The sequence below is a fragment of the Chionomys nivalis genome, chromosome 18, assembly GCF_950005125.1.
Source record: "Chionomys nivalis chromosome 18, mChiNiv1.1, whole genome shotgun sequence".
NCBI lineage: Eukaryota > Metazoa > Chordata > Mammalia > Rodentia > Cricetidae > Chionomys > Chionomys nivalis.
Window position 1 is genome coordinate 14,885,984 of NC_080103.1, and position 22,849 is coordinate 14,908,832.

The window sequence follows — 22,849 nt, forward strand, 5'->3', positions numbered from 1 at the left end:
CCTAAAGACTCTGCATCCCACCACAGAGACACCTGTTCAACAATGTTCACTGCTGCTCTATTCATAATAGCCAAACAACATAGATATTTGTCAATAGATGAATAGATAAAGAAAACATAGTATATTTACACAATGGATTATTATTCAACAGTTAAAAGGAAAAATCATGAAGTTTGTAGGTAAATGGATGGAGCTAGAAAAAAATATCCTGATTGAGGTATCTCAGACCCCCAAAGACAAGTATAGTATGGATTCACTTATATGTGGATATTAGCTGTTAAGTTAACAACATACAACCATACAACCATAGATGTCAGATAGCGAGTAAGGGACTAGGTGGAGAGAAGGATTCCCCTAAGAAGGGAAATAGAATAGTTATGGATGGATGGGGGGCTGTGCTGGAATGGGAGGATCAAATGGGGACAAGAAAAGAAAAAGAGGTTAAGGAACAGCTAAAACTAAGGGCCGCTTGAGGGGTCATATGGAAACCCAATAGAGTAGAAGTTTCTTAAAATATATACATATATGAAAGAAATCTAAACAGAGTCATCAAATAATTGGGGGTAGGGACAAGTCTCCAAATGAAAAGTCAGTGCTGGGAATAGATTGCATCTTTGAGTAGTTGGTCAAAGGGTCTCCATGGAAACCCTAAACAACAGAAACTATTGCCAAGGGTATTGGTTGCTCTCCACAAACTGATGGTAAGGTCCTACTCCTGAAGAAAGACATGACCTTTGCAACTCACTGAACACGAAGAAATCCAGCTGGTGCAGAGGACCCACGTTCCACGCGTTCCATGCCCAGCACCTATGTCAGCTCACAACCACCTGTAACTTCGGTTCTAGGAGATATGACACCCTCTTCTGGCCTGCCCAGGCACCAGGTGTGGACATGATGTACACACACACACACACACACACAGGCAAAACCTTCCGTACACATATAATAAAATAATTAAATATTAACAAAAGCCAAAGGCAAATGAAACGTAAGCATGGTTTGTGCCAGTGAGAAATAGCATGACGTCGAACATTGCTGCCATAACTAGTTGGTATGCCAGCAATTCGAATTAGCTACAACACTCAAGTTATTGTTAGTGTGAGAACATTCACCATCAAATGAAAGTGCTGTAAACACTTCGGAGTGAAAATCTCCTCGCGTGCTTTGTAAGTATGAGGTCTTCCGAATATTTGTAATATATAAAAATTGGAATGTTGTGATAATTAATGAGACATTTTACACAGGAAAGCACATATTGAAAACATTCAAATAGCAGAGTAGGGGACAGAATGTTAGTGAAGATTAAGACAGGTTAAGACAGAGAGAAGGGTAGGCAGTTAGCTAGAGGAAGCATTTGACCTCCTTTCTAAGGCAAACAAATGTAAATAGAAAACTAAATGTTGTAAGAACCTCATGGAAGAGAAGCTGTGGAATAGTCTAGATTCGACAGGTCCTAATTCAGACCACCATAGCATTGTTTCATCATTGACACTTATGAAATGAACAAAACAGTCTTAAAGTTATATTCAACGTTTCTTACTTACAGTCATGCCTCACTATTTCTGTCGCTGGTGGACTGAGTATACAATGGGAGGCCCGTACGGCTGTAACAGATACAGGCTGTGGAGGCACTCACCTGTAACTGCTTAGGACAGTGAAGTCAGCTAAGGTCAGCCTGGACTGCATGCAAGACCTTCTTCTAAGAACAGAGAAAACGTGGGGCCAGGGACATGGCTCAGCAGGCAAACACCCGCAGCACGAGCCTGACGAGCCGAGATCCATCCCTAGACCCCATGTGAAAAACCCAGAAGCAGAGGCACACGGCTGTAATCCCAGAACTTGGCTGGCAGGACAGGCAGTGGAGACAGGAGGAACAGCAGAAACTCATGGGCCAGCTAGCCTGGGATATCGGCAAAACCAAAATAAGACGCAACCAAAACCAAAACCATATGGTCTGAAACAGTCTTATGACAAGTAATGCATGACTCTATCACCATTTTTGGCTAAAGGTATTCTACAAAAACCTGTCATGGCTTGCGGAAAAGTCAGTATATCTGAAAAGAAGAAAAACCTGAAAGCCATGTATAGTCTCATTCATGATAAATCATCTTTAGTCCAGAAACCATAAAGGTATAAAGAACACAGGAAAATTTTTAGGAAAAATGATGTAAAAAGAAACAATACAAAACAACATTTTCTTCTCACCAGTTAACTATCAAAGTAGCAGATACCACAAGAATTCTTTAATAGAATTCCTTATGGGTTTGAGTTGTTGGAAGCTAAAGCTATAAACAAGCAACCTGTTGAAGGAGGCTCCATAAAGTGTGGCCAATTTTCAGTAAAGATGACGGACACTTAGGAGCTGGTCAAGCTGGGGTTTCCAGGTTAATGGCATTTTGAAATCTACTTTGCTCTGCAGCAAAGGTTATTATGAGTAACAGTTCTAGCTGATGAAGGTACACAGGTTTTCTTCTGGCTAGTGTTTTTATGATATGCTTCATTCTAATTCTATTACTTTTTATTATTCACTTATTATTATAAGTTAGCATGCAAAGTGTTAGGCAACATTATGGCACTCCGAAACATAAGCTATCCTGTTGATACTCCTCCTCCCTTCTCCCCCACACTCTTTCCTCATATCCTTCAATCCCCATACCATGGCCTTTTCTTAGCTTTTTCTCTTTGTTTGCTTTTTGAGACAGGGTTTCTCTGTGTAGCCCTGGCTGTTCCAGAACTAACTCTGTAGACTAGGCTGGCCTTGAACTCACAGAGATCCTCCTACCTCTGCCTCCCGAGTGCACCTCCCTGCTTCTTTTCAGCTTTTATGTCACATAACATGTTACCTTTAACTTTTTTGATCCAACAGACTTCTGTTTCAACAGACTGCTTTATGAACAGAATATGCGTACGTTTTAAAAGAGACTAATGGCAACCTTTGCTTTTTATATTGTAGCATTTAGTGTATATTTAATGTAATTGCTTGATCATTTGACTACATATAAAGTTTTAGTTAAGAAGTAATCTCTCCACATCATATTGAAAGCCCATGTTCTAGCTTTCAGGGTTGGTTTTTAAGAAAACCAACTCTCTCCCAACTCCTGATTCTTTCTATATGAAGCCTGCACCGCCACGCCATATGCTCTGGGAGCATTTCAGGTGCTTTTCTCTCTCCAGTTGTCTGTCTTTTTCTACTATTGCAGACTATCGTTCACTCAGTGATTTATAAGAAAAATTAAGTTTATTTCTTACAGCTCTGGAGCCTGGAAAATCCATGGTCAAGAGGCCAGCATTTAGTGAGGGCTTATCTGCTGCAAGAGAGCATGCGTGGGAGAACAAGAAGCCACAAGGATCTTGCTCACTTTTATACTGGGGACAGCCCTCCCAGCCTCATCGCCTGCCTGCAGGTTCTGCCTCTCAGCACTGCAGCAGGAACTGTTTCTGACACTCCCACCCCCACCTCAGCCAGTGCTCAGCATCCTTCCAATGGGTCGATTCAGGTTTGGTTGTCTTCTGCTCTGGGAAATTTTAATACCTTTTATTTTTTGTGTGTCTTTATTTTCTTGTTTGGCAATTATATTAGTTTTAGATATCGGTCTTCTTGGGAATTGTTATGGAGTTTGTGACCCTTGGGAAAAGATCGTAGACTCAATCCAATTATAATTAAAAAGGTTTATTGATTAGTTGCTAGCATGACAAACAATCTCTGAGCCAAATTTGAGATTGCCCTGAGAAGTGGGGTGAGGAAAGGATTTTTTCAAGGGAAAAAAACACAAGAAGACCACCAGGTTCTACACAAGCAAGCAAAACTGTCTGTCTATTCTGCCGAGTTACGTGCCCCCATAAATCTTTGGGTGTCTGCACAAGTAAGTTACAGACGCCAAGATAGCAGTTAGTAATACCATAGATAGTCAAGTAGGTGGTCACAGCTGTACAGTTTTGGGTCACCGCGTCAGGTTACTGGGAACTTATCTTCCAGGGACTGGAGTCATAGACAAATGGCTGCTGGGTACCAAGATGGATGCTTAACATAAAATGGAATTTCTTTAGCCATCACAGAATCTCATCCAATGAGAACTTGACAAATGTATTATTAATGATGTGAAAACAAGCTTGTAAATTTGCCTCAGTTTTTTTTTTTATTTGACTGTAAACAGCAACCAAAAAACTCCAAAACCAACCAACCAAATACCTCTGTATAAACATGAGAAAGCCATGTAGGTGAGCTGAGCTGCTGGAAACTCAGCTGGAGCTGGATGGTTTCTGGACTGGCACTAATTGGCAACAAAGAGAAACTGACCCCACCACTGATTTCCTCTCTCAGGTTTCTCTGTTCATGATGATCTAGGGCAAGACACACCAACTCTCTGTGCCTATTTCTTGTCAATCAAAAGGAATGAGAGAAATGCCATCTGCCCATCTAGCCGAAGAGTGCCAGCTCTCACCTGGCGAGGTGGGAAGGGCTCTGAAGGCAGGATTGTCATTGCAGCAACGGGGGCCGCTGGAGTTCAGGATGTCTCTTCCTCTCCTTGTAGATGGATCACAGCCTCGGATAACCATTGCAGAGACGCACACTCAATGTGACATCTTGGCAACTGCTTCTGTCAACAGATCAGCACTGCTGATGTCACTTGGAAGTGGATGGAGATCAGATTCACACACACCACCACCCCCAAGCCCTTGACCTTGGTTGACAATTCAGACCTGGTTCTGGGTCAAGAACTTAACATTTCCGGCTTGAGAACCTGAGGCCAGCAGTGTCAGTTTAGCATTAAGGGCATAAAGATCTCTTGTCTTTATCTAGGAAGACAGAGGGCTGTGTCGTCTCCCCTGTCCACTTTGTCTGTCCCTATTGCTGCCTCAGCCTTGCTCAGGCTCTTAGCTGTCTAGCCCACACCGTGATGAAGCATCCTAATTATAATTTTTACTCTTATTTTGGTTTGGTCGTGGGAATGGAGCCGGGACTTCTACCACTGAGCCCCGCCCTCCCTCAACTTCAGCCAGCTTTAGCATATCAAACCCCTCCATAGGGTTGGGGCCCTTAGTTTTCCTGTGCCATTATCATCTAGTTATACCTTGTCTTATTCTGATTTGAAATTTTCTTTCTTCATTTTGTCTTCTATAAAAATTTATTTCCTTTACTCCATTGGGAGGGGGACTTGAGAGGAGCTGGCTCAGCAGTTAAGAGCACTGGCTGCTCTTCCAGGGAACCTGAGTTCAGTTCTCAGCTGCCTGAAACATCAGCTCCAGGGAATCTGACACTTTCTTCTGGCCTCCAGGGGCAGCTATATTCATGTGCACACCCACCACACAGATACACACATATACATGATTAAAAAGGACTAAATTAAATATTTCTTAATTGCCATGATTTCCTTTACTTCATTTCCCCCTCTCTATATTTGGGGAGTTTTCATGCTAGTTTTATGATTTTAGAGGTTAGAGTCAAGCTTTACCAATGTGTATAGACAGTGTTAAATTAATACAGACTTTTCATTCCTCTTCACCCTACTCACCTCTGAACTCACAGTATGAATTTCAATATTTTTCATTATTATTATTAATTTGAGACAGGGTTTCTCTGTGTAGCGCTGGCTGTCCTGGAACTTGCTCTGTAGACCAGCCTGGCCTCGAACTCAGAGATCCACCTGCCTTTGCCTCCTGAGTGCTGGTATTAAAGGTATGTGCCACCACCCAGCTGAATTAGAGTATTTTAGTTCTGACATTTTTACCTGGCAAAGAAATGCTTGGGCTACTGGTGTAATGGTCTGTCCTGTCCCTTTAAGAGACAAGCCCCCCCCACCCCCGCTGATTTTTCTTCTGCTTCAGTCTTTCCCTTTCAGACTCTCTCCCAAAGAGGTAGCTGCTGCCATAGCTCGTCTCACCCCTTCCTCCCCCCTCTCTCTGCTTCTTTCCTCATCACCCTTCTACCTTCCTCTCCCCTTCCCTTCCATAACCCACTAAATAAATATCCAACCTCACTCTGCATGGCATGCCTATTCGTCTCAGTCTCTCATCGGCTATGAGGCTCCCTGCCTAGGACCTGCTGGCCCTCATGGCCCGCTGCCTGCCACCACTCGGGGACCTGCGGCATGGTCTCATGGCCTGCTGCCCACTGCCACCACTTGGGGACCTGCAGCATTTTATCTAAACCATAACAACTGGTATTGTTACTCTGTATTGGCTTGCCATTTTCCCTAGTGCATGATACATGCTCTTAGCATTGCTGTCTTCCTTGAATTGTATCTTATTTTGTTTCTTTCCTTCCTTTCTTTTTTCTTTCTTTATTTTAATATTTATTTATTTAGTGCGTACGTGTGTATGAAGGAGAGAGAGAGAGAAAAAAAGCATGTGGAGGTCAGAGGACAACCTGCAGGGAATTCTCTCTTTTCACCATGTGAGTCCCAGGTATAAGCAATGGCACAGAAACTACCCAATTAGACCATTCTGTGGGTAGAAAGAAAGATTTATTGGGGATCGAACTGCCAAGGCTATGGGAGGGGGCAGAGATAGGAGCAAACTGGTAGAGAAGCAGATTTTATGACTGTCAGCTTCCCCTTCCATAACCCACTAAATATAATCTATACCCCAGCTCTCTCTGCATGGCATATGTGTCTGTCTCCTACTGAGGCCTCAAGCCACCTGCCAGGGGACCCACCAAGGCCTTGGGTGACCAGCTGCTGACCCTCATGGGATTGGTGCCTTATTATATCTTTATGAATGATAACAAATATGTCTGATTTTTTTTAATTCCTTGCCCGTGATTTACAATTCAGTGGTTTTTTTTTCTTGAAATTTCCATTTGTTATTCAATCTGTCTGCCGTTGGTTTTTCTGAAGTAAGCTTCTCTCAGCAGTTACATGCTTGTGTGAGATGAGGCAGGAGGCAGATCAGTAAACAATTCACTATGAAATACTAACACTATGAAGAACAGCACACTTGGACCTATATGCACACAAGGACGAAATGGCAGTGAGATAGACCACAGCATATATGATATTCAACATCTTCATGGTCTTAAATACATGTGTAGAATACATGCAAAGAAACTGAAAATTAAGTAGGGACATCTCTAAGTTAAAGAATAAACATTTCTGGGCTGGAGAGATGGCTCAGCGGTTAAGAGCACTGACTGCTCTTCCAAAGGTCCTGAGTTCAATTCCCAGCAACCACATGGTGGCTCACAACCATCTGTAATGAGGTCTGGTGCCCTCTTCTGGCCTGCAGGCATACACACAGACAGAATATTGTATACATAATAAATAAATATTTAAAAAAAAAAAGAATAAACATTTCTGAAGAAAGCAGATGGAAGCAAATAACGGCAATAAAGAGCAGACACTAACGAACTATGGAACGAAGAGACTAGATGAGGTGGCTATGCCCCATGCTCTTTCACACAGACATGGTCCGTCGGGTCTAGAAAGCAAGCCTACTGAGGCTTCGGAATCTGGTGGCATGGATTGGGGCTCTGGGGAGCTCTGTTCTAGAAGCCCTTGCTTCTAGAGACACTTGGCTGGTCTCTGAGGTCTGGGTGGCTGAAGACCCTGTCCAGGCCATTCCTCTGCCCACAGCCGTACACACACAGTGATTTCTTAGGCTTTGTGCCCCAACTGAGCTGACAGAATGCCGTTGGAGGAAGGACTGGAATAGAGTGAGCCAGGAGCACTCTGTGCTTATAAATTATAGATATTTGCCAAGTGGAAAAATACCAGCCTTCAGAATGTTTCAGTTAGTGCTTCTTAGAAACATTCTGTCCAAGGACTACAATGCATTGGGCTGGTCCTTGTCTGAGCCAGGTGTGCACTGCTTCCGGGTGCTCTTCGCAAACAGGCGACCATTTCCGGGGAACTGGTCTGAAGTTTCGCCCCTGCTCGCCCAGCGGGAACTGCGCTTGCATCAAGCAGGTGCCCTTTGAGAACATCCTTAAGGGGCCTGGGAGGCTTCCAGCAGTCACCCGCCCCGTTCTTCATCTGTGGTCTTAAAGGATGGTCCAGGGACAGGTTCACAGAACTGCTGAAGTCGCAGCCCCGTCTGCGGCCCCCAGTCTTGGAGAGAGTAACCTCAGGGCCATGGCTCCTCTTACCACAAAGCTGGCATCCATAGTCGCCTCCCGTTAGTCAGGGAGAGGAAAATCCTCCAGGGGCAGAGCCAGGGGGCAGTCCCAGTGCCAGATGGACTCACCCATGCCCGGCCACAGGCTCTGGTCAGGCTGCGGAGATGTGGAAGAACAGCCCCAGATACGGAGGAAGGGCAGGACTCCCGTACTCCTGTGGCTCATCTGGTGGCATTGGCTTTAAGAGAAGGTTCCCAGGACTCAGTGGGCCCTTGCAGGGGGCCAAAGTGCCTGCGGGCAGAGTCTTATTGTTTCAAACACACGCCAAGCTACTTTCGAGCCCAAGGGCCAGTCCCTCATCTGAAAACGGGAGTGACGCTGGGACCAAGTCCATGGTTTGTGATGATGAGGCCGATTCCTGATGTGATTAGCAGAACATCGGGCTTCTCAGAAAGGTCCGGACTACAAAGACCTTGTATTCCACGGCCGGATGGCACGTTCCTCATTGCTGAGGATTTTATAGCCTTCAAGGGATTGCACACAGCTATCTTCTACCTCTCAGCAACTACGGGAGGTGTCAGGTAAGTCCCTGGGTGAAGTCCTAAGCCCTTCTGCGTCTGTCAGCACAGGTGATGAAAATTCAAGGATGAGAGGTTGAGCCTCAGCTGGCAGGGCCTTGTGATGCCACGTGAAGTAATGGTTAATTCCCACACCGCTCTGAGAAGGTTCGTAATATTAATCACAACTTAGTGACATGAAAGACACTGAGGCTGAGAGACACTGAAGCTGAGATAGATGTCCTATGTGTGGGTCAGGCTCGCAGAGAGAAGATGCGACTGGCCCAGGACTCAAACCCAGATGTCTGACTTAGCAGACAGCATGTCCTTGCTATGGTCCCAGCTACTCACAGCCCCCTTAGTGGCCCTGGGAGTTTGACAATGCTCCTTTCTCAGAGTCTCAGTGTGCGGAAAGCTCCCTCTACTGGGCAGTCAAGGTAAGCAACTGGACCGTCCCACAGATCAGCTGTGGCTTTGAGGAAGGGGACAAATATCTTTTGCTTGACAAAAGGACTACTGCCTGGGGTTCTGTGGGCCCAGCTTCCTGAACCCCTGCTATGTACCAACCCTCTAATCCAGATTTCTGAAGACGGAGCTCTTCTCATACTTAGGCATAAGTAGCCAACAGTTGGTTTCTGCTCCGTTCGCTGAAGGAAACCACAGATATATATCAAGCCTCCCAGGAGATGTGGCCTCTTTCTGGGAAGAGGTGCTATGGCACTGGGTTCTACTGGAAACTACGCTCACTAGTAGGTTAGCTACCTTTGGCCCTGCCCTTCTTTGCTGGCTAAGTGCAGAGCTTTAAGGCAGACTGCTTGCCTCCATGAGGTGAGCTTGAAAAGTTTCTGTGTCCCAATAAACCTTTCCACCCACGCAATAATCTGAATCAGATGAAATTAAACCGAATTAGAAAAAGCCCAGGCTTAATGGATACTAAGACTCCCAGGTGGCCTTCCAGTCCCCCAGGGAAGGAAACGGGAAGGAAGACAGGAAAACCACGTGTTTGTTCTCTGTGGAGCAGTTTAAATACCCTGTGGGAGTGGTCTTGAGTCTCTCTGGGGAGGGTTCACCGTTTGGTGGACTTTCTCGGAGGAGGTGGAGTCTGGACCGAGGCAACTCCCAGGAGGGGGCTAGGGATGGAACTTTCCACCCAAACATTCCAGACTCTTGGGATATTTGGAGGCCGGGGGCTGAGGGGAAGCCTTAACCCAAACATTCCAGACTCTTTGGGTATAGGGGTCCTGGGGGGCTGTGGTGCCACTTCCCACCAGACAGCTCGGTGATAGTGGAATGGTGACACTCCTTGACTTCCACACCACCGTAGCCAACCCTCACTGGCCACACGGAGTGAAACATGCCCCCACATATACCTGTAGACTCACTTGTGCAACGCCGGCCGCGCAGCGCCCCCACAGCCTCCTGAACTCACTCATGCATGCACACTTCCTGTCCAGCTCGCCCCAGTGGCTCAGCTCAGTTCCCTTCTCCATCAGCCACCGAGTTGCCTACTTTGGTGCCGCTAAGCAGGAAAAATGAGAGGGCTTTGCAGGAGCTGGGGGTTGGGGCTGGTCTGCTGTGTTATCCTGGAAAGCCACACACTGCCCTGTGAGGGCAAACGGCCTCTGAAGGATTGGCTGGCGCCATGACTGACAGAGCCCTGAGTGTTGAGAGGCTAGTATGGCTATGTCTGGAAGGCTCTGAAGACCTTATGCCACCCCCACCCTGAGCCCACCTTTCTTTTCCTTCCTCATTAGGTTCTTCTTTGTCTGAGGTCTTCCTGTTCCCAAGGTGGGTGACCCTAAACAAAATGACCCCCTTTCCAGTCACAAGCAGGTGTTCACACGCGGGCCTTCGGGCAGCCTGGCCCCCCAGACAGTAGAGCCCTCCTCATTTCTGGGTGAGCTCTAAGTATTCGGAGGTGCAGGTGAGCAGCAAGGACAGGGTCCAGTGAGCAGCTGAGATGCAGGGTCTCAGGGCATCCAGGTGCTCCTTGACAGGAGCAAATGATCTCCCTTGATCTACGTTGATCTAGTCAGCTAGAGCGCTGGACTTCCTTCTTTGGTTCTGCTCACAGTTTCACATTTTGGTTTAATAAATAATCACGTCAGTAATTTTTAGTTATTTAATGCTTTAAAAAAAATGAGGGTTCCGCCTGATAAGTATTAGATCCCTAGTTATTGGGTTCCTCTGCTGAAGTAATAAGCTAGATGAAACCGATTTAATAGATCCAGATTTAATAAACAGAGCAGAGTGAAGCAACTCCGGAGGACTCTGAGGAAGGAAGGAGAGAGCAGTGAGCGCAGGGCAGGTCTAGTTGGTCTAGCAGCTCTGTGGGCGGAGCTGCTGATGGCGGGCTTTCTCGGGGGCAGGGTCTGGAATGGGAGGAGTGGGCCTGGGTGGAGCTTCCCAACACCCCCTTCCTTTTTTCCAGAATTTCATTTGGCTTTTTGAGTTGTCTGTGATGGGAGAATTGGCGGAAAGCCGTTTTTGGACAGACAGTGGAACTGAGGCGGCTTCCCTTGTCCTGTAGAATTCCATGTTCCTGTGAAGCCATTTTTTTGTCTCCTGAAGCCTTGACACCGCCTCTCGCATCCCCTCTCAATAACTGCCTCCTTCAGTGAGGAAGAATGGCCTTTGGGAGCTCCCACGCACCTCTCCGCTACCCTCACCAGTGTCTCCCTTGTTATTTTCAGGTCTCCTGGTTACAACAGGCTACTGTACCAATTCCAGGGAGGTCACGCCACTCCCTTAAGGCAGGCGTCCCTATCCACACTCTATTCCTTGTCTCTGAGCCGTTTCCTTCTCACCTCTATGCTTCCCGACTGAAGCAAATACCTGCATAAACCTGTTTGTATTTCCGTTTCCTTCAACCCTTCTCTAACGGGGCCCACGGTCCCCTATCATCTTCTCATGGTAACAAACCTAGCCTGCTTCTTGAGACTCATTTCATAGTAGCCTCTAACGGCCACGGCTCACACCCCACACCTTGGCTACTAGGTTCTCCTCTTCCCAGCTGTTCTTCAGGATCCTTGTTCCTGCCTCCCCCCACTCCCCCCCATGACCTGTGATCATGGGGTACTTGGATCTCAGCTTGTCCTGGTCAACTAGACACAATGTAAGTAACTGGGGAAGAGGATACAACTGAAGAACTACCTCCACTGAACTGGCCTATGAGCGTGCCTATGGGGGGCATTGTCTGGATGGCTAATAGAAGCAGAAGAGCCCAGCCCACTGTGGGTGGTGCCATCCTGTGGGAGCAAAACAGGACCGATAACAATACACTTTGCAGGTTAATGGGAGACCAAAACAGGACAAACATACCTTGCAGGTTAAGAGTTGCTTGCAGTTAAGAGTAAGTTCCTGTTTATCTATGTTTGACCCATCTTCCCCACATATGCTTGCTCACATGTGGATGGCAGGTATGTGGGCAATAAATATGTCAGGATGTATGCTTTCCCCTGATTGGATATAGATGGGAGGTACATAGGCAGGAAGTACATCAGGATATATGCTTGCACCTGATTGGACCTGATGGGAAATACGGTGGCCTTGTGGGCTGCCTTTGAAAAGTCTCTGCAGGACGAGACTCGTGGTCATTTTCTGGGAACCCAGAGATGAACCTGGCTGGGGAGTCCATCAACCCTGGCCAGTATTTAATTAAAGCCTGCTTCAAATTTGGCTTTAAATTATGGGAGTGGTCTTATTCTCCACTGGTGGGATTAACAATCCCTAGGCAGGAGGGCCTGGGCAGCTGGAGAAAACTAGCTGAATCAGCAGGTAAGCAGCATTCCTCCCTGGTTTCTGCTTGAATTCCTGTCCTGAATTCCTTCAGTGATGTACCGTGACCTAGAAGTCAAATAAATTCTTTCCTCCCCAGGTTGCTTTTAGTCAGTTTTACCACATTAAGAGGCCAAACCAGAAAGAGCTGTTGAGTAATTTCTGTCTCTCCTGGTTGTCCTGCTCACCCTGAGTTAACTGGACAAGTCTCCGGGTCCCGGACCCCCCCTCCCCCCGAACTCTAGGCTTGTCAGCACTTTCTACTCATTGTCCAGTTAGATGATCCCTAAACTTCCTACTCAGTAAATGCTAACACCCTCTTCAATGGTTGCGCTCTGGCCAAAAGCTTTGGAGTGAAACCTGACTTCTTTCCCATCTGTGCTTATACGCCATCTTTGTCAATCCTTGACCTCCTCCACCGCTGCTCTAGGTCATTCCTGCACCTCATTTCAGTGACACCCAACTCCCCAAAACCTGGTCTCTTTTCTCTAGCTATGGTTCCCCTGTACTGAATTCATCGCACAGAAAACAAAGTCAGCTCATGAAAACAGGCAGACCATTTTGTAACTCCATTCATTCCTGGGGCTTCTATCCTGCTCAAGGTTAGAATCAGTCTTCAGAAGAGACAGTGAGTGTTCAGTGACTAGCTGGTTGTACCTCTGTGTCCTTGCTCCCTACTCTGCTCTGACTCAATCTGCCCCAGTCCTGCTGTTCTGTGAGCACCTTGTGCTAACTGCTTTGACCTTGCCTGGAAGGGCTCCTTTTTGTAAACTTCAGCGCCCCAGGGCCTGAAATGTTTCTTCTTCCTAAAGTGTCTGTTTCTTGCTTCTCTAGCTACGTGGTTCCCACCACATGCTCTAGGAGTCTCACCTGTCAGGTTTTAGCCTAGAGTAAATCCTTTCTTTCTGAGGATCACGATGGTGGTTTGCGCAATCCTCTACTCTTCACATCGGGTAAGTTGCTCTCCCCATGAGGCTCCATTCCAGGCGTCCCAGAAAACCCATTCTTAGGCAAACTCACTTCCTCTCTCTCATCCTAAGAAGGGAAAGTTGCCCCTGAGCTCATCATTGGTTATTACGTGGTCATCACACGCTCCTCTCTATGCTGTCGTGCCTTTGGTGAAATACCTCTATTCATAAAACAAATTTTGCCTTTTCTGTTTAAGCCAGAGCTCCAGAAGGTACGTGGTAGGGCTGGCTCAGCAGTGCACTGCAGCTCTTGTCCCGTAGCAGATGTTCACTAAATGTTCAAAGAAACAGCTGCCAATGGACTCTAGCAGTTGCAATGTAACAACGCTGTGAGCAATTACATCTTTGCATTACATATGCAATTTCATGGGCTACGGAGCAGTTCAGTGATCAAAGTACCTCTGAACACTGTACTGTACTTGCTATCCACCACACACACACACACACACACACACACACACAGCACCCTGACCTATGAGCTACCTTTGTTGTGTTTACATCAGAACTTTCCTCAGCCTACCTTCTGTTGCAATTATGAAGTTTTCTCTAGTAACTCTTACTGTTATCTTAAAGGCAGGGTAGTTATGCTTGGGGGAGGGGCAAAAGTTTTTTAGTCACTATCTTCCATGTTTGAAATACATTTCATCATTGAATTGGTCCCAATGGGACCACAAGCAGCTCCAGCAGCTCTTGGTGTAAAAGGCTTGCCTGAGAAACCAATGACCGTGACCTCCTCCCATCAGCCAATGACACAGAATTGAAACTAAAGGTTTAGTTACGCTGAAGTAAGAAAAAATGAACTTGTTTTTAGAAAAACAACTTGCTTTCTCCTAAAGAGGTAATTTAAAAAAAAAAAGGAACATAACCAAATTATTTAGGATTCTAGAGACTGACTATAGATACAAAACATTAGTAACTATTTGTTCAGGGAAATCTGAGTCTGGAGACAGAACAATGAAGTCATGCCACCTGAGCCCACTGAAGTCTCCTCCCTGTAGAGCAGAAGGTCTACTGGGGTGGAGCAGCTGTGTGGGGAGGGCTGGCTCTAACCCCAGTATAGAAAGGCTCTGCACCCAGGCATCGTTCCTGAGGAAGAAACTCAGTAGAGCACTTGTGTAGCAAGAGCAAGGCCCTGGGCCTGATCCCAGGGGTGGGGATGGGGGTATGAGGAGGGGAGGAAGAAGAAGGAAGAGAGAAGAAAATCCAATGCCAACAGCAAACGAACAGGAAAAGCTGATACAGGTAACCTTAAATCTTGGTTCCGGCTGGACAAGCGGCGGACTGGCTGACGTACAGTAAGACAGCTAACCAGAGGAATGAGTTTGAGCACGTATTCAGGAGAGAGCAGGGGAGGCCCTGGCTACATTCCCGGCTAGGCCAGAAGCCTTGGCTATAGGCAGAAAACATAGGCGAATGTTTAGGCTAAAGTAATCCTGAACACGTAGGGCTGCACTGTGTGTGTGTTAAATAAAGATCTGCCTCTGACAAGCACTGGCTAACTGCCGAGATGACCCGATACAGGGCTGACTCCCAAGAATCCAGGCTCAACAAAGATGCAGCAGAGTGAGCAGACATTGTGGTTGAACACTATGGGGCAAGACAGAACTCATCCAGCAATCGTAAAACAAAAAGGCCAAACAAACAGCAACAAACAACAAAACAAACTATTTCCGTGGGCGGGGAGATCCGATAAAATCAGAATCTAGTTGTTTCAATAACGATTTAACCAGCCTTTTTGTTGCGTTTTATTAAAAAATTATAAAACACAAAAGGATACATAAAGAACCTATTTTCAGAAAAAAAAAAGACTAAGTGACTTAAAACTGTCCCTGTCCCTCCCTGCCTTGTATCCCACGAGATGCCAGTTACAGTCAGCCTACTTTCAAATGCATGAACACTGCCCGCTAAGAGAGGGGTGCAAATCCCACTGCTGCCTGAAAAACACATCCAGCTCAGCTGCCCACCAACACCCCCGCAGCCCTGGACTAGAGAGGACGTGTCAGTGGACAAGATGAGCCCAGAAATAAAACCTTACAGCACCCATCAACGGCCGTTTCACAAAGGTGCCAGAGCAATGCCAAGGGAAAGGGCCGCTCTTCAACAGACAATACCAGGACACTGGGTGTCCACACACAAAAATGCCACAGGTTTCTGCCATGTGTGCAGAGAGGAACTCAGAACAGATAACAGGCCTCAATGTAAGAGCTAAACCAATTTAACTTTTAGATAAAAAAAAACTCTTAGTGACACTAAACGAGGCAAGAAGTCATCAGGGAACACACTGATACTGTACTTCACCACTAAAGTCTTCTGCACTTCAAGGAGACCATGAAACAGAGGGCACATCAATATCAGAGAACAGCAGAGTGTATGCAGAACTCACAACTTAGAAAGAGGTGACAATGGGCAGGGCATATGCAAAGCTAAGCTGAAGAAAGGAGTAGCTGTCAGAGATTAGGGAACCGGAACCGCAACAGTGCTGGGAGCTGGCTCAGCAACACTTCCACTAACCCCCGAGTTGAGCTCCAGTGTGGAGAGCCATGGAAGGAAAGAAACCACTCCCACAAGTGCCCTCTGCCCTCCCCGTGAGCACTGTGGCCTGTGCGTGTCCAAATGCACAATTTAAACTGAAAAACAGTCTCTACAATGGTCTCAGCCTCCTGTTAGAAGGAAGCGGTGGCAATGAATGCTGGCACTTCGACTTTCACGCACTACTAGCTAGTGCAGTCACCCGAGACCGTGGCAGCCGCATAAAACAAGCCAGCACAACTCTGCAGTGTTCTCTCCAGATCTACACACACCAAGAGAATGAAAACATGCCCACCCAAAAGTTTGTATGTAAATATTCATGTGTCTAAAACTACTGCCGGACCTGCACACGCCTTAGCAACGAGAGGCTGTTCTGGGGATACATGCACAAGGGGACACGAAGGTTGAAATACAGCTCCAGAGTTTTTCTTCAAATCGGTGTGTAAAAATTATTCTCTCAGCTAGCTTTTTATCTTGCTGTCGAATCAGGAAATGTGAAAATGGGTGGAGTCAAAAGAAATGCCTTGAATATTGGAAACCAAGGACTCCCAGTTCCTGTAAACAAAGCCGAAGTTGCTCTTTTGCACACATGAAGAAACTGAACTGTTTGGTCGCCGTTGGGTGAAAAGGGGGGGAAAAAAGAGAAAAACTTTTCACTTAAAGAACATCTTTATTTGATCTCCAATATACAATATTACCTTTGATTTATATAAAAAAAAATCACATTATGGAGGACAGGACTGGAAATCAGTTCAGGAGCAGCCAGTGGGTAACAACATAGGCTATACTTACCCACTTATTAGTTTAGGGGAAAATCATCAGTGTATTTGAGGTCAGTGAGGGCAAGGAATGGCGTTTCAACTTCCAAACCAACATAATTATACTTGGGGACACTGTAGTCCGTTAACCCAGCAAAAATGAGCGTTTCTGTCAATAAAGAGCTCTGCTTTTCATGGTTTTCTGATGTGCAATGTGCAGAATTTTGTAGCATGCAAGTCATTGCAAGGCGTTTGCCTCATGTGTTCCTCTGCACATGTGCTCTGATATACTTGGAGAACCAAAGCTTAGGTGCACACTAAGCGGAAGTGACCTCTGAGGAGGCAGGGCCTAGAAAGGCAGTTCATTCGTGCCAAGAAAGAGCTCTCTATGTCCCTTCGTTCTGAATACAGTTTTCATTTCCAAAAATGGTGGCATGCTCGATAACCATCATGAAAAGTGTACTGCCTGTCAGAACTGGCACACTGCAACATATATACTAGTAAGATGACACCGCCTAAGTTTCATGGGGCCTACAGCTGCTGACTGAGGTGGTAACAGTGCCAGTGTAAAGCTGAAGTTGAAGGATGCTTTGATTGGAAAACGATGCACACTGACATACTTGTGAGGGTATGTGGAGAGCTACGAAATGAAGGAGGAAGGGACATGCCTCTGGGTATGTATCTTCACTCAGACTTAAGCTGTTCTAGGGGCGACAGTGTAAGTACCCTACAGACTAGCAGCAGCTGTGCCAAGGGGTGAACTGGGCACACAACCCATTTTGTGTTGTTCATAGTTCTTCAAGATTGCTTTCTGCAGCACCAAGATCCAGAATCCTATTATGTTCTCATCTGAAAGCTCTAAGAGAACAGAGTGGCTACGTCCCAACATCCCAGGGTCGTGGTCCAAGGGTCAGTCGCCGTAAAGTTAGAAAGCAATATTTTGATGCCATACAGATTTTTTTCACGAACAGTCTGGAATTATGACACTGAATGACAAGATGAAGACAGGAGCCAAAAGCCTAACCCTTCCATTCTGCCTCTCTCATGACAATCATATTATTCTAAAACCCAAAGAGACCCTGAAAAATATATCTACTTTCAAGATAACAAAATATATACCTTTAGGTAACAGAGATACATACAGTTGTACATACATACATCTTTCTGCTTTAAAGTGAATTAAGCAAATAAAAAAACAGAGAAAAGGTGTAGGTTAAAAGTTAGAGGGTCTTATACAAAATAAACCTGGGATCAGGTCAGCAGCTGTGACATTCAGGTCAAATCCAGAACTCCATCTAGTTTTTTAAATGAAGGTCTACTGCATCTCAGCTCCACCCGTTTGTCTGCATACTATCTACAGCTGTAGGAGCAGAAGAGAATAGTAAGAGAGCTAGATGACACGCAGTCCTTAAGAAGCTTATGTATCTGTTTCCAGGAAGCGTGACAAGACCACCTCTGTGAGGGTTGGGATGAGCTGAAGGACAGAAGCATGCTCCAGGGTCCCTAAACCACGAGTCAATCACAATAGTCAGATGGGATTCCTTCAATCCTCTGCAAGTTGTGTGGCCTAAAGCAGACATCAGCTGCCTACAGTGAGCAGACAGCCTTCTGGGTCTATGTGTAACTGTATATATCCATAGTTATGCAGAGGACACAAGGCCGGAGCTGGCCAATTCCAGGGTAAAGAACCCAGAGAACAGGAGGAACCTGAAGCTACAACTCTTAGCCTCTAGTAACTGGTATGTGAGACATTTTAATAGGTTTTACTTTATAGGTAAGAAATACAGGTGCTACCATAGTAGGAAGTGTACTAGAGAAAAGACAATTTACCACTGCAGGCTAAACCCATGGATTAGGGAACAATTTTTTTTAAATATAAAATAACGCGCACGTCTACAAAATATTGACTTTAATAATGTAATTAAAGTGATAACAAAATATGACTGTTTTTATTTCTGAAGTAAATATTTTAGTCAAAGATGCATCAGAAATCAAATATTTCTTTGACATTTCCAAGAGACTTTAGTTATTAACTACAATTATAGTTGTTAGTATTATATAGTAACAGTGTTTAAAATATATTATAAACCTTTATCTTTCTCTTTAATTTAAATGAAATATAAAATTAAGAATTTCTTAACATGATCCATTTTGGAAAACATTTAAAATGATATGAACCACTGTCATACAGAAAATGCCATTGGAATCACGTGTCGTGTTCTAAGGCTTGAATGGTGCCAGGCACAGAGCTTGGCACGGATGCAATGTTCCACAGCTGTCTGCCCACTCACTCTCTCACGCATGCGCTCATTCAGAGACTCTGGCTTACGGGGAGTCTGCATCATAACCAGTAGGGCAGGCGCAAGCTTTTATCAATAAATCTGGAGTCTGACAAAGACCTTGGCGATGAAGAGTGGAAAAGAGGAGAAGCTGAGTATCAAGATTTCAAACTGCTTGATTGAAACCTGCTAAGGGAAGCCTTGGTGTCCTAGAAGACATCAGGGTCAATATTCTGCAGAAACAGTGCACTCCTTCGATACCTAGGCTTTCTTTACACCCACACACCAGTCCAAAGACAGGAACAGGTGCTTAGAGGAGCACAACATGCACAGCCCACCTGAGAGACAGCGCCTCCAGCTCAGGACTCGTCTGCATGGAGGCATCTGGAAGGGCTCATTCTTAGTTTTAATAACTTCATAGTGGCTCATTAATTTTCTAAAATTCTGCTTTGAATCAAAAGATGTGATTCTAATATGAGCAATAAATATGGAAGTTGGAGGTGTTCAACAATCCCCATTTTTATGTATTGTCTATTCTGCACGATTGTGCCCAAAGTAGAGGCATTGAGGCACTAGTGAGTAAGCATTGCTGGATTCCTTTCCAATTTTATAAGCACAATGAGTATGGAGCCTGAGTACTGAAGTCTACAAAATGTCAAAGGTATGAAGGGTGGAAGAAGACACACGTTTAAAAAGTAAGCAAGAAAGTAAGCAAAATATGGGATAATGCTAGATTTTGGAAAAATATCTTTAAAATCCATTAACAAAATACAACATGACACTGGCAAGTCATTTACACCTGACTTTAATGCCTTTGGTATTCAGAGAAGAAAAAGCATTGTCGTAAGCTCGAGTTCTCATCACAAAGTCGGGGTATTAAAATGACAGTCTTCAGATCTTCACGTGAACCATGCCCTGCTCACACCCACACCTTCTCTTATGCTCTAGGCTCATGTGAACAAGAGCACTGGGTGGGGGTAGGAGATGCTGTTTTGTCTCCTCTGAGAATTCCTGGGGAACCAAGATGGCGCCTTCACTGCACTGATGTGAACACAGTGAAAGACGGTTGGTGCCCTGCCTGCTGCTCTGGTCTCTGCCACCTCCAGCTTTTCACTTTATCTTGACTTGTGAGCGGGCTTGTGCTGTTTTTAGAAGGCTCACTTTTTTCTCTTCTGAGAACCAAAACCTTCTCTTTCTCTTTAAAGTAATAGCGATCTACCTTTCTCATTTACACTTTAAAAATTTCAAGTAGGAAAAGATATCACAATTTTGAAATGTGCTAGAACTCGCTCTCTCCATGTTGTCTGCTATAAATACTGAACAAGTGTGAGGTGGCAAGCTTATGGAGCACTGGCTGAACTCTGAGGACCAGATGATTTACAGTGTAAGATGGTCACCCTTATATGTCTGATTATATTGACTTTTCCCACAATTTAAGTCTGCTATATGCTAGTAGAGAGCTAAAAAGAAAAGCTACCAACCAAGGAAATAAGCTTTCAAAATTCCAAAGCAGAGCTCATGAACAAACTGTTACATCAAATATTCAAAATCAGAGCAAATATTAGATTATAGTCTTCTCAAGTTCTATTATCATCAAAAAATGATGTCTGCACTAAATGAAAAGGAGGGAGAGTGTCTTGTATTGTCATAGAAATTCAAGGGACAAAAATTTTATAAGCATTAATATTTACCTTATAGTTTTTGATAAAATTTCACTTTTTTTTGCCAAAGTATTGAGCAATAACAACAAAACCCCCACAATATCTGTAAGTTCCTTAGGCTTATGCCAGTTTTAGTGAGTATGATTAATTTTATCACACATTTGCCACTGGAGATTATTTTGAAACTATTCTATTAGTTCTTTGGATATATAATATTCTTGGAGAAACTTAAAAACATAAAATCTTTGTGAGTAGCTCACACGTGTGAGGTGATTGAGGGAAGTTGAGATGTCTGCTTCTGCTTTAGTGCGTTGTGAAAGCAACTCAGCTTGTTCTAGCAAAGGCAGAGTGCATGACAGTTAGAGTGAATTCTGCCAAGCCACAGAAAGCTGTGAGGTGAACAACTCTACTAACTGCGTTACGTGATTAAAGCAGGTTTCTTTGCTTGATAGACTTGCTGGTTCAGAAGAATAATTTCCTACCAACAAAATCAAGGATTCTTGAGAACAGGTTTCAAGGCAACAAACTGGCACCTTCCCCACCTTCTGCATGCTACCCATACTAGCGTGAGCTACATGCACACTCCCACACTCGGGCTCATAAGCAGCAGTTATGATAAATACCAGTTTCAGCATACCATATGGAGACAAGAGACTTGAAAAGTATTCTTCATGAGGTTATGCCCCCCAGAGAAAAACTAAATCTAAACAGATTTCAATGAACTATGTTGGGAGTGAAATGGTTACCAGTCCAGTAAAAATCCAATGGGGAGCTTGACTATTCAGACAGGGACAGTATCTGTTTCTTCTCCAAGTCTTCTTGCTACTGATGTAATTACACTGTTCCTTTGTTCTTGTTCACTCCAGTGTGTCCCATTATTTACTAAAGTGGAGGAAAGGGGTTAAGCAATGTGTAATATTTGATTTGAAAGCTGCTCCACGGTGGGAGGAAAAAAAGGTATAATTCGTTCCAAAAGCCATCTCTAACTCCTGGAAGGTGTTCTATGTTCTTGGCTTGCACTAATGATACAGAATAAGACATTGTTTCCCATGTGGCCATCTCATTAAGAGTCAAAGCACATCAGGCCTCTGTCCTACATGTACCAGAACATGTTTTGGTCAGGTATAAAATGGAATAATTTCAAAGTTGATGTATCTACAAGTGAAAAGTCTTGAAGGGGAGAGTTTCATCCGGCATGGTGACGTAGAGGTCCAGGTTTTCAAAGCCGCCTCTCCAGACAATGTCTGTAGTGGTCCATGTAAACAAAACACAGGTAAGAATGGTCCTTCTGGAGCTGTTCATCGAACAGCAGGATTACCTGAAAGAGTGCTGTTGGCTAAACGTAACACGGGCAGAGGGTGAGCCTCTGTGTTAAACACCCAGTGGTCTAAAGGTAGAAGGTCATCGCCAGAGAACAGTAGGTACAAGTATCTAAAACAAAAGGGAGAGGAGAGAACGTCAGTCAGAACTCAGCAAGAACTCAAGCGGGCTCACTGGTGACTGCAGAGAAAGCCAGGAGCTGATTCTGAGCGGTTCTGATGAAGATGCACAATTTGACTTCTGAAATAAGTTTCTTAAAAAAATCTCACACACCTGTCCAAAGCTATAAGAACAGCATAAGACAATCAACTTCATATATTTCAGACATTCTTTTAAAAAGCACACATAATATTAACTGTAAGTTTTGGAAACTCAGAGGCTCATAAGAGATCTAAAGATTCATATTTATCAGCAAGTACTGAGGAAAGCTAGCAGCTGTGACATTACAGCTCTTGGAATGGACAGCTATTAACTAGGTCTCAGGAGCACGGCCTATTGATAAGGAGTCTGAAGGCGAATAGGAGCCCATGCCACGAGTCACCTGGGCACCAAACAGGAATCAATAACAATTTTTTGGTTTGCTTGTTTGTCTTTTTAAGACAGGGATTCTCTGTGTAGCCCTGGCTGTTGTGAAACTATCTCTGTAGACTAGGGTGACCTCCTTGGCTGTCCTAGAATTAGCTCCATAGATCAGGCTGGCCTAGAACTCACAGAGATCCACCTGCCTCTGCCTCACGAGTGCTGGGATTAAAGGTGAGTGCAACCATAACCTGGTGTACCACAATGATTCTTACCTTCAATATGGTCAGGTAAATTCCAATTTGAATCCTATTAAAGGTCATCAAAGTATACATAAAAATCTATAGGGTCAGGGATTGGGGCATATATATCTCGGTTATATAACACCTGGCTAGCACAAGCAATGCCTTGGGTTCCATTTGTTGCAC

General features: G+C 44.8%; 1 protein-coding gene across 3 annotated transcripts in view; it reads right to left on the reverse strand.

Annotated features, from left to right (window-relative positions):
* Positions 1-3,692: 3,692 nt before the first annotated feature.
* Man1a2 (mannosidase alpha class 1A member 2) overlaps positions 3,693-22,849 on the reverse strand; it is a 139,706-nt gene continuing 120,549 nt past the window's right edge. Inside the window, exons 13-14 of one of the 3 annotated variants that reach the window (XM_057793129.1) lie at positions 21,901-22,013; positions 3,693-4,595 (exon numbers count right to left, since the gene is read on the reverse strand). In XM_057793129.1, the coding sequence (XP_057649112.1) occupies positions 4,573-4,595; positions 21,901-22,013 (136 nt within the window). In that variant the 3' untranslated portion in view covers positions 3,693-4,572. Of the gene's footprint in view, positions 4,599-19,710; positions 22,014-22,849 lie in introns of those variants that run through there. The other 2 variants (XM_057793128.1, XM_057793130.1) reach the window with 2 other exon arrangements.